The sequence below is a fragment of the Aquila chrysaetos genome, chromosome 20 (assembly GCF_900496995.4).
Source record: "Aquila chrysaetos chrysaetos chromosome 20, bAquChr1.4, whole genome shotgun sequence".
Lineage (NCBI taxonomy): Eukaryota > Metazoa > Chordata > Aves > Accipitriformes > Accipitridae > Aquila > Aquila chrysaetos.
In genome coordinates this window covers 18,167,793-18,180,449 of record NC_044023.1, presented here as the reverse complement: position 1 = coordinate 18,180,449, position 12,657 = coordinate 18,167,793, and the positions used below count along the sequence as shown (strand labels likewise).

Below are 12,657 nucleotides of genomic sequence, written 5' to 3'. Positions count from 1 at the left end.
CCAGCTGGAAATGCAAGATCTAGTCAGGCTACAGAAGCATATATAAACAATGTTCACAAATTTCAGCGGAGTTAAAGTGAATCTCAGCATCATTTGGACTGATCTTTTGGCTTATTTGGAAGATTACAATAAAACCCAAGATTGAATTCTCTACCTGATTCAGTTTCTTATTGATTGAATCCTTTTAGACTCCTCTCTAATTTAACAGTGTATTTTTATTAAAGCCAAGCATACAAACATCAATTATCCAAGCTGCATCTAATTTCCTTCAACATTTTTTTTTCCTTTTGCTGCCAATGGATTAGAAGACCTGATTAGAATTCAGCTTGAAAGCTGAAAAGCAGATCCTTAAATGAGAATGTCTGCATTAGGAATTAAAATATCTGTACTGGGCATAAAATCCTCCTCCTTATCTCTAATAATGTAAACACACTTTGTTAAGTTGATCTGTCACATGCCTAGTGCAATGTCCCTGAATTAGGAGCATGTATTAGAAAGGGCGGAATGGGTCTGTGGCTTGTCCCACTGTTAGAATCCATCACCAGTATATTTTAACATCAAAGTGCTTTGCATAGATACCTCTCTACCACAAGGGTTAATGTGGTAAGAGTTTGAAGGGCTCGATTTTTTTCTTCTCGTGTTTTTTACCTCCTAAAACCAAGAATGTTTGCATGTGCACAAGCAGTAGGAGCAAGGCAGAGGAGGGGTTTCACTGTTGGTAGCTTCTACAGAGTTAAGGATTTTGTAACAATGCAAAGGTGAAATAATTGCAACGGCATCACCAACTTAATATCCAGAAAACCCTGAACTGGTAAATGCATGCATTTAACATGACATTAAAGTGTTGGCCCATGTCTAAACTCTTAAGGAAGAGTTACAAAATTAATTAAATTGTGTGTTTTGATTGGACTGGATTACAAATTTCCTTCTGATACCTAGCGTGCTCTGCCTGTGATGAGGAAGCCAGGTCATGAGCCATATGCAGGCTGTTACTGTGCAGGCTTTACGAACTGAAACAGTTGGTGTCGTGTACTCGATCATCATACCTAATTTCAGCGGGAGAAATTTGGATGTCAGGATTTTGAGGGAGTTTATTATTCATTATTGCTGTATTTATGTAGTATTAGAGATGTTTCATGCTTTGAAAAGGCACACAAGAATTCTCTTTATAGTATCAGGATGCCCAGAAGAGTGAGCAAATCTTAACTGGATGACTCCACTGCAAATAGTAAGAGGAGACATGTAGCAGGGGCCGGCAGCATCCTAGCACATCAGCACTGGAAAACTAGATGAAAGAGTTGGTGTCTAATAAGCTCGAGAGGAGAAAACGGGGCCGTGTCCCGTATGGTCAGATGGGAATTGTTCTGACCACTTTTGGGTGGCCTTATGAAAAGTCTTGGAGCTGGAAGGAGCAGCAGGTGATAAGACAGATGTCAATGAGGTGGTCCCATTGCCATCTTCATTTTACAACTGTAGTGCTAGCATTGGAGTTCAATAGTGCAATGTAAACACTGCATATTCTTCTAGTAAGTGATGTTTTTGTAGTCTAGGGTACTGCTTAAGGAGTGAAATGATTTCTTGTGGGAAGTAAAGTATTTGTTGAGATTTTTTTTTTTTCCTTTTTTATTGCTGCATTATGGATGGCAGTATTACTAACAGTGGTGAGCTTTCAATCTGTGTGTGTGACTGCACATCACAGGAGTTAATTGTCACATTTTGTCTGCAGAGAAGTATTAAACATGATAGTGCAGAGCTATAAACGTGCGTGACTGCAGGGAATTTTCTTGGTGCTGGTACGAGTCTGGCTACCCAGAGGTGGGCAAAGTGAATCCGTTCATCTTGTGCAATGAGTTAAGCATAATTGCGGTTGACATCATGCACAAGTGAAATCCAGTGATATTTCATTCCTTCAAACCTAATCTCCTCTTTGTCTTTTCGTCTTTTGAGTCAACATGATTCTGGCAAAGCTTGTTTGTGACACCCAGTGAAGCTTATTGTAGAGTACCCTGAATGTTGTGGATTAGCCCCACTGTGGAACGAGAAACAGCATAGCTGCATCTGTATGCTGTCTCCCTGGACCTAATAAGCCATGGTGGAAAGCCTGGTATATAAACTTGGGTTCAATATTATACTACCTTACCAAGTGGAAAGAAACCGTATTAATATCTTGTATGTATTAATGTCTTGTGTGTTGTGAAGGGTAATTTAATTGTGAATTGGGTGCAAGAATTTCAGTTTCCAGAAACTGATGAATAGCAGTTTTTTGAGGTTATCAGTTAATCTGTTGTAATGAATGCTCTTCATTACATGCCTCTCCTTGTTAATTAGAAGGGATTTTTACTCCTCTTTATCGAGTCAGGGCAAGTATATTACCTTTGCTTCTGTACTGCTTATGATAAAGTGTGTATCCAGATCGTTTTGTGAAGTGTCCGCATGAATATTTAATTGCATGTGCATCCACACATTCATACGCTGTCTTTTCTGAGCTCCAAGCTCTGATGATTATTTGAAACATTAAAAAATCCAAAATATAGATTGTTTAATCTCTTCTTATACTTATCAGTAGAAATTCGCCTTTTCTGTGTAATAATGTGTTTATGACATTAATTACCATGCTAGTTTAGACCAAGGCAATTAATCACTGCTACACACGACAGAAACAATAGACTCAGAATCAAGTTCTCTAAGTACAGAGGTGAGACTTGTACCTTCCATAAATGAGAACCTGCCTGACAGAAGGGAATTTGTACCCTGGTTTGGATCTTTTACCTGTATTTATTTGAAAAACAAAGCCAAAACAAAACACAAAGAAAAACCCCACCTATTTCCTGCTCTGTTTCTTTCCTACAGGTTGAAGCAATACTTGTAAACATATTTGGTGGGATCGTGAACTGTGCCATTATAGCCAATGGTATTACCAAAGCCTGCCGAGAGCTTGAGCTGAAAGTACCTCTGGTGGTCAGACTGGAAGGTGAGTGCTAACGGTTTCAGACAAAAATTGTCCCTCGGGGGCACAGTAATCCACTTCGGCTTTCTTCAACCTCTAAGCTCTAAACAGATTAGTCCCACACAGTACGAGTGTGTCCAATTCTTCATCCATAGCATGGCCTGAAGTCAATAAGCTCTTTCCTTACATATTTCTGTATTCCTGGTCCCTGGTGGTACTTGAAGCAATGAAATTTTGCAATGAAAGCATTGTGGTTTTGCTTTTAAGATTTGCAATGCAAATAGAAATTATTTTGATGCAAGTTTCTGTTTACTGGAAGGTATTTCTTTTCCAAATTATTTTTTTTTACTGAATGCAATTCCATTATTGCTAAACCTGCAGCAATATATAGTTTTCTTAAATTTACTCCAATACCATAATTAAAAGAAAGATGTAGATGTTAGAAACACTATTTTTGAGAGAGTGTAATATGTTCTTCTGCCCAAATATCCAATCCAGCTAAAATCCATTTAAAAAAACAGAAGATTTGGTAATGGTAAGGAATATTTTTTTTAGTACATCCAGCATTGTTAAACTGGAAACAAAAAAGTAATAGAGAGGTAAGGAAGAGTGCTCTTCAGCAGTTATTGGCTTTAACATAATGGCAGTGGATATGGAGTTCTGTCTCTAATTTCTGAGAAGTACCCTGAAGGAGGAAGGGAGATTCTTCTTCTGCCATTGAAGGAGAAAGTGCTTTGATTGAAATCAGCACACAACTCTGGTAAGCTTAAAACATTTTTTTCACGCTAAGTAGGTTTGGAAAATAGAGATTTTTCTGGTTTGTTTTTTTTTTTAAGCCCTGTTCTTCAAAACCATCAATATTCATGTTTGGGTGTATGTAAAGAGCATAAAATGTCCTATCACTCAGCGTTGGTGATGAAAGGAGGAAATGCATCCCTTTATGTACCTGAGATACAAAACAAAGGTGTTTTTTAACACTAAGATAGAGGGGGGAGGAAGAAAGTTCTGAATGCACCAGACTTTTTCCTTTTCAAAAAGTAAAGTCGCCAGGACTCATGATGATGCAATTACCCGTGAATTCCTTTGGTTAGGGGGGTACTTGTTTTGCCTTTCATGAGAAAGCAGGGTTTTCCCATCCCTCATTCTCGTGCTACATTACACATGATACGTAGTTCATGTCAGGGGAGACCATAGCCTGTGACATGCAATTTTGTCCTGTAAAAGTTCTGCTGTGCATTTCACTGCAGGGTTTGACGCTTTCCAGAGTCCATTCTCGGTTTAACATGGGTAGACTTTTGCTGTGGTAAGTGCAGGGAAATGTAAATACTCTAAAATGGATTCTAGAAACAAATTGTGAAAATTTTCTTTGGGTGATGCGGCACCACTAAACACCTTAAGAGAGTAAGTAGGTAGTTTAATATGGATGAAGGAGAGACTGATGGATGTTGGTTAGAAGCAGGCAAGTTTCATAATATAAAATCTCATTGTTTATCAGCTCTAGGCAATGTTTAGCTTTTTGTGATAGCAAAAAACTTTTCCTGTCTGTCATAGCTGGGAAAAAGTTTATCTGTCAGATCTGCAAGACTTCTCATCTATTGCAGCTGTTATTTTTAAAGTGAAGATATTGGAAAAGCTGTTAGTTTTCCTTATGAACAAGGTAGTTAGAAGTTGTTTCTATTGCAGTATTTGAAACTGGTGTAAGAGAAACAAGAAAATCAACTTGCTCATTTTAAACTGCAGTCTGCTAGGTCTGCCACCGGGTTTTCTTGACCTTTCGCCAGTACTTTTGATACTTCCATGATTGTACACAAGTAAGGGTGAATTTTTTTTTTTAATGTGACTTTTGGGAGATTGCAAGAGGCAAAGCAGTCCCTGGGCTGAACGAGGAGAGTCCCAGTGCTGCTGCACTGTGGAGTTTGTCTGGAAGAGAAGGTGTGGAGCAGGAGTGCTTCTGCCTGGGGGCTGCAGAAAGCCCTGCAGAGGGGACTGCGTGGTGCCTGTTCCTCTTGTGCCTGCAACCTTTATGAATCATGTGCTGCTTCATCCGCAGAGATCGAAGCTGAATCTTCAGAATGTTGAACACAGATTTTAATGCAAACATCTTTTGTTGACCGTCTTCCCATAATTGCTCACTCTTTACTAGGTTTGTAATGATGCTTCTCCTATAGTAGTTGCTGGCCCCGGAGACGGAAATACCACATTTTCTTTAGCAAACTCTGTCCTAGAATAGTATAGCAAAGTCTCACTTTTGCATAATATTTATCTCAAAAGTTTTTTTAATTCCTTCTCTCATTCCTAGTGTTACCCATCAGTTCATCCTAAAAGAAGATCTATGATGTTTACAACCTTCAGATGTTGTACTTAGAAATGGTTAGCTTGTAACTCCTGCTTTCTCTGCCTCCTTAATCACCCAACCAAGTAATACATATATATTTGGTTCTTTTAATCTTTCCTCCGAAATCAATCCCTCTGGATCCTTAATCGTCTTCGTTGTTCTTCGAACTCACACCGGGTTATCTAAACATATAAGGATTTTGAATTAATAATGAGTACTGTGGAAGTAATAAGGCTACCCAAGACTTTTTTTTAAAACATCTCTGATAACATTTTGCACTTCAAAAGGAGAAAAAGGGACAAGCACTTTGGGGGGATTTCCATTTTGAATGTTTTTCCAACAGAAAGTTCATGATTATTCCCATAAATCTTAACAGATTTGTGACCTGCACTTAAAGACTCTTTGCCCACATGCACTGTATTACAAATGTCTTGATGACTAGAGTTTTAATCAGTCAAATCTGTCTTGATTTAGCAGGATTCTGTAGACAAATCTTTGTTCTCAGTTGTATAATAATTACAAGCTGTTTTACCAGTGGATAAAGAAAGGATTAGTCTCCTCTTTGAAAATGGTAACTTTATAATTACATGTATTTACTTGCCTTGTCAGTAAAGCACTCACCAGCTGAGACGCAGGATTACTGTTGTTTAAAAGGCTTATGGACAAATGGAGAAACTACATATTCCAAATTTTATCTTTTACAGATGTAGAAAACTAACTTCTGCTGGGTTTATGCAGGATTTTTTCCCCTTTAAAATGTAACGTACTTCGATTAAGTTTTGTGAAAACTAACTAGGAGTGCTGAATGGAAGCTAAACCTTGTTTCTCATTTATGTAGCTCAGAGTTAGCTGAAAAGAGGAAAGAATAAAAAAAATAATTGTGAATTAGATGTCCTCTTCCTATGCTGGAAATTTTACATTCTCTGTCTTTCAGCAAATTAATTCTCTGCTTCTCTGGTCTTAGGACAAGAAGAATTGGGAGGAATTAGAACTACTTAATATGTTGAAACGCAGCTAGAAGCAAGTTGGCTTTTATTCAAATGTTTGAATCCAAAATTTCCTGTTATATTTTTCAGCCATGTGATTCGTGACCTTCTGTGTTCTTCAGAATCTAATGATTTTTTTTAATATATTCAGGAATCTTTTACACACAACCAAAATTTTGCTCCGGCTTGTATATCTTGCTCACAAATACGTTTTGGTATGTATGTCTGTGATTTTTAGTATCCCAAATTGCCTATCAAAAGAGAAGAATGGGGTATTGCGAAGTCACACTTAGAACTTTATTCATATCAACCTCTTCAGACATCCTGGGTTTAAACCCTCAGCACAAATTCAAATGTGTCTTTCCCAGTCAGGTTTTAAACATGAGGCAGAGGAAAACACTAAAATATCCCTTGGGAAAAGTTTAAGACAGAAAAGGGCAAATGCGGTGGACAGAATAGAAGGGGTATAGGCAGTGAAAGTTGATTTATTCTTGACTGCAGAGCCAACAGCTACGAGATGTATAGGCCACCAAAACTTCATAGGTTCCCTATTAATTAAAGCTTACCACTAGCCAAACCTCAAATCAAATGTTGATGACTGAAGGTTAGCTAGTGATGAACTTCAAACCTTGTCCCTTATTCTCCAATACCTCATAGGCCTGGAAGTCTATGAGTTTCCAGCTTGTGGGCTAGCAGAAATGACATAACCCGGATCCATGCCGGGGCGGGGGAAATTGGGTTCTTATTGTGCTCAGCAGTGTAGCGTATCAAAGCTGAAACATTGCTATTGATAATGTAACATGGTCACAATGTTTTCATGTCAATAATAATTTTCAGACGTACTGCATATTATGAAATATTTCGTCATAGCAGAATGTTTTGGGTAGATCAGATTATTTTTTGTGGTAGTCTTCTAATTGTTAGGATGTACCCAATGTATATAACTGTCTTCCCCCCCTTATATCTTATTTACTTGAAAACCTAGAAATGGCATTGCAGAATCTTGCATCCTCTCCAGCCATCAGCATTAAACAGTGGCAATTTAGCCTGTTCCTGATGGTTTTATGACAGTGCAAGTGAATAAATGAACATTATCAAAATCCTGTTGGAGTATGATTGGGAGTGTTTAATTTGTTTGGTTTCATTCAATCTGTGCAGCCCTCTTGACTCATTTCTAACAATGTGTACTAGTATAACCTTACAATTTATAGAAACATGCTTAGATAGAATATTTATTACTAGGATTTTTAGGTAATGAGTTGAATAGATTTTCTTTACTAGTGATAGCAGAGATTTCAAGGCCACAGAAGTGTAAACGTGAGAAATCGCATGTACACAGACAGAGAGGTTGTTTCAGAACCCAGGTTTCAGAAGGAGGATATTTAGATTAAAAAGCCTGAAGGTGTATGCTGATAAAATTACATCTTTCCTGTTTTTCTGTGGAGTGTCATTGACAGTAATATGTGTCAGAAGGAAAAAACTTCTTTTTCTCATTATAAAGCCATTCCCTTAATAGAGTCCAGTTTAAAAAAAAAAAAAAAAATCCAGCAACAGCAACAAAAGCCCTGTAGCCTTCAGTCCTGTGAATTTTCACTGTTTCTCTGTTGGCTACAGTGTAGGTGAAGGGCAGGTTATTTTGATAGCCTGTGTATGAGATTCTGTTTACAGTTCTCTGACACCATCCAGTGGCAGGAGGTTAATGTTAGAATAGTGGGATTATTTATTTGTTTATTTTAACAACTACTGCAATAAGATGGTAGAGTCTTAAATGTTTCCAGTGTTTTCTGAACGTTTAATTTTAAAACTTTTACCTCTGCTTTGAGCAGGATCTCATTATCATTTCTGTATTCTCCATATATCTAAACACTTATCACAATGGGATTAAAAGCTATCATTAAAAAAAGAAAATTACAGCAAAGGAAATGCTTGCTGAAAAATATGTTTAGTTGTATGGCCTGCCTATAAAACAGTATTTTATTTAATAAATGCAAAGCATATCCTTACTCTTTTGACTGCAGTGAGATTTTTTTTCAGCTTTCAGATTTTCATTTGCCTGCATGAACTCCCCCCTCCCTTCTTAGTGGACTGTGTTTTGTATTGATTTTGTAATGCATGTTAGACAAGTGGTGTGTAGAGCAATCACTGCAGTGCAGAATAGATCCAATGTATTGTTCCCACTCTGACCTGTTAGTAAATTAATATTGGCCCCTTAGTGAAGAGCAAAAGTTAGTTTTAAATCCATGGCTATCACAAACATCATAATATTTTTCTCTGTGGGAAAATTTCCAGGAAAATATCCCTCTTTCCGTTTTTTTTTTCCTCACAACAATTTGTCTTGTAGAACCCTATTTGAGAGATTGGTACAATCTTGACTGTTTTAAATGTTTATCACACTTGTATCTAAATAATAGATAAAACCTTCAAGACTTGATGGGAATCACTGTACAAATGTGAGGAACTTAACAAAGAAGAGAACCTTCCTACTGCCTTCTGACTTCCCCGTATAGTTCTGTACTGGCAATTGTTATATAGGATGGTTGGGAAAAAAAATCAAATATTATGCTCTTTTTTGCCCATAATATTCTTTTTTCTGTAGGAAAAGTCCTGTACACTCCTGGATGTTACTATGCAACCAAATCCCCCTTCTGTCAGAGATTTCAGATGTCTTTGACCTTCCTACACAAGTCCCACAGTGTGTCCTCTGCATATCGATGGGAAGCGTGACCTCTTCTGCCAGTGCTTTTAAACAGCTAGCAGATGGGGTCCCACGTTCCTCTTCCAGACACCTGCCTCTCCTATCACAAAGTGCTGGGGCCTGCTGCGACAGAGACGTCTTTGGTCTCTTTCAGTGCCGGAGTGGGAATCCTGACTTGAGCACGCTGATGAAACAGACTTTTGAATTTCCCTACTTCTGCTGTACAATTTCAGGCGTTTTGTGAAGTCTGCCAAAAACCCAGAATCACCCTTTAAAATGAGCATTGTGGAAGTTGCATAGTAAAGAGTATGCTCTTGGTTAATAATTAAGGGTATAATTAGTGTATAGCTCCAAATATAATTAAAATTCATTTTGCTAGGTCTAGGAATTACAAAGTAATTAAGCATTTTGACACGGCAAATGAACAAGGAACTTGATGTGGAGGAGGGGGCTAGAAATGATCCTAAAGAGGATCAGCTCAGGGTCTTGCGCTTGTGACTAGTGTGTGATCCTGAAGTGTGGATTCCACTTCCTCAGTAGGATATCTGATTCCAAGTCCTCCTACGGTGCAGAGCATATCAGTGATCAAAACTGTCACTTGGCTTTGCTGGAGAAAGCTCCGGAGAATTTATATTTTCTGTTTGTCTTTTGTCTTCCATCAAGAATGAGCTAGAGTATATGGGAAGGCGATGCACTTGTTTTTTATACATGTGAAAAACATGCTTTCCTGAAATACCTTTTTTAATTTATGGGGTTTTTTTCTTTACTGTGCATGTAGTCTGTTGATTAAATTTGAGTTCTTTATGTACAAAATGAAGCACTTGCAGCAGCAGAGGAGGGAACAGTGTCATGCTGAATGCTTCAGAGATCTCTGTGTTCTCCCTTTTTAGCAGAAATGCAAAAAAGTGTATTCAAGAGCAGCTCAAAGACAGTTGGATTTTCAGGATTACCCAAATCTTTGTCTTTCAATAGCCCATTTTCCAGCTTTCAGTTAACACGGGTGAATTTTGGTTATTGTTGAGGCACTGACAGCTGATTAGCTGTAGCTGATTGTTGCTAATAAATGTGTTAAATCTTCTGAGTGTCTTAAAGGCCTGATACGTGGTCCATTATCCACTGTTCTTGCTGGATGTCCCTACTGACTCTCGTGGATGTTGGATTGACGCTCTAAGCTTCACAAAGCCCTTCCTGTGGATGCAAGTGCTATTATCAGATCGCATTGTCTGTCAAAATTGTCACTGAAATTAAGAGTTCCTTCTTCTCAGCTCAGTCTAAATCACTCGTTGAACCTGTTGTTAAACTGATGTGTAGTTTGAAGCATTAACAACTTTTATAGAGATTTAATAGAAGATGCTCATTTATTCAGTAATATTAATTACTAATTATAGTCAGTGTTCTTTTTTAGGAACAAATGTACATGAAGCCCAGCGTATTCTGAATGAAAGTGGACTCCCCATCACATCTGCAAATGACCTTGAGGATGCAGCAAAGAAGGCAGTGGCTAGTGTGGCCAAAAAATAACGACGTGAAGATTATTCTTCTGGAAAGTGTGTGTGTTTCACAAGACATCCTTCCTGTTGTTATTTTGGAGAGGATTAGTGGAGTTTTCTGAGCAGTCGTCAGTGTTGGTGGACTTAATTTGTGATACATGGCAAACTCAGGCCATAGGCTTGCAAGTTAGGCTTCAGAAATTTTGCAGCTACGTTCTTGAAACGTTTGTATGTCTTCATCTAATTTTGGTAATTTTGTTACTGAGAGTTGTCATAAGTAATATTTCACTTCATAAAGCTCTTTTTCTGCCTTCCTTCCAAAATTGTCACTGATAAACTTACGATAAGATACAAAAATTAATAATTGATTTCTATCAGCAGGATTGTTCTTTAATCAAACACATGTAGTTCACCCATTTCACAATATTTTCATTCATTTTTTTATATTGTAAAGAGTCAGCAAACTAATAATGGTTTATATTTTTTATGGACTTTTACAATGATGTAAAAAAATTGTGCTTACAATATCTATTTTTATTCAAATGAATAATGTTTATTTTCTTTTTTAGAAATCACACATTTTGCCTTACGATGATTTTCTTTTGTAGATGCCAAAGTATACCTCACAACAGGAAAAGGGATTGAATAGTTGGTAGTGAAAGGACCTTCCATTCTTATACTTTGCCTATAAGCTGGCAAAATGAGATTCATTTTATTTTCTAGGTTTTGGAAATGAGGTGCAGTGTTTCTAGGTGTAACAATGCTGTACAGAGAGCTCTAGGAGGATGTGTCTGCCAGTAAGAAAACGGCTGCTAACTTTTTAAAATAACCTCTTTCATAAGTATGTTGCTGCTGTGAGGTTTTAAAATAAGATGAGAACCTGAAGTAGTTTTCTGTCAGGAGCATGGAGTATTCTTCAATTGATTTAACTTCCAAAAACCATTTCTGATTTATTGGGAATAAAACACAAATGAATTTTTCCATTTTTAAACTATTTGATTTCTCAGGAATCAGTAAAAATATGTACGAGAAAAAAAAAAAATGTAAGTTTCAGTACTCAGATATTGACCGAGATTTATTTTGATTATATATTCTTTTGTAACAGTCAAAATTCAAGCTGTTAGTTACACAAATCATTCATTCAGGGAACAGAAGGCAATACCAAATGGCTTGTGTAACTAAAGAACTCGGTACAAATCTCACTCAGCCCAGGAATTACATGCTGAAGATCATCAATAAATTTGAACAGTGAACAAATGAGTGGATATTATGATCTGGTCTTGTAAATGGGCAAAGAGGTAAAGATTTGTCTAATAAATTCTTAATTGTGATTTTTGAGCAGCTCTAATCAATACCGTGTTCTCCTTAGAAAAATGTAAATAAATTTTTCTTGACATTTCCATTAAAACTGTTACATTCAAAATAAATTATCTGCACTAATCTCTGGCTCTTGACACAAATAGTATAGATAGGTTGCTATCATCAATTACTGTAGGTTTTTTCTTCTCCATTCCTTTCTCTACATATTGCTCAAGGAAGAAATGTATGACCATTAGAATAGCAATAGATATGCCACTAGGTATGTACTTATTGACTGAATGAAGAAGGGTATCGTTAGCAGTTCTCGTGAAGGTGCATAGAAGCCCGCTGATTTGAAGGAAGAAATGTTTACCTCACCACAATAAATAAAAAAGTCACACTCTATTTTATATATTTTAATACTGGAAATAGAAGCATTCTGTGGAAGAACTGTTTATGCAATGTTGTCACACACTGTGTATCTAACTTCCGGTCTCAAAACCATTCATTGTGTGTGTACATGATTATTATTCTGCAAAGATAAATGCTGCGTACACCGTTTCATCAAATAAATGTAAAACACTTTTAATGACTTTGTCCTTTCTATAAAATAGAAGATTGTTTGTCTGTTGTATTCTGTGCTCTTCCATTCAGCATTTTGTTACAGGTGGGTGAAATCAAATGCACAGGAATTCGGTTTCAATTGGGTAATATTGATACACTCTTATATACGTGCTTTTTATCTAAAAAAGTAGATCTTTTTATCTCTATATATATCTTTTCTTATGCGTAGGCTAATGACAGTACATACAAGTTTTATTCCTCTTAAGCCGTATACAGAACAGTATAATTTGTAGTTTTCAGATATCATATGGAAAATTTCCTAAGCTCTGGGTTTGTATTTT

General features: G+C 37.0%; 1 protein-coding gene across 1 annotated transcript in view; it reads left to right on the top strand.

Moving 5' to 3' along the window:
- SUCLG2 (succinate-CoA ligase GDP-forming subunit beta) overlaps positions 1-12,341 on the top strand; it is a 134,386-nt gene extending 122,045 nt beyond the window's left edge. Inside the window, exons 10-11 of the mRNA XM_029995978.1 lie at positions 2,851-2,971; positions 10,369-12,341. Coding sequence (XP_029851838.1) covers positions 2,851-2,971; positions 10,369-10,484 — 237 coding nt within the window. The 3' untranslated portion in view covers positions 10,485-12,341. The remainder of the gene's footprint in view (positions 1-2,850; positions 2,972-10,368) is intronic.
- The last annotated feature ends 316 nt before the right edge of the window (positions 12,342-12,657 follow it).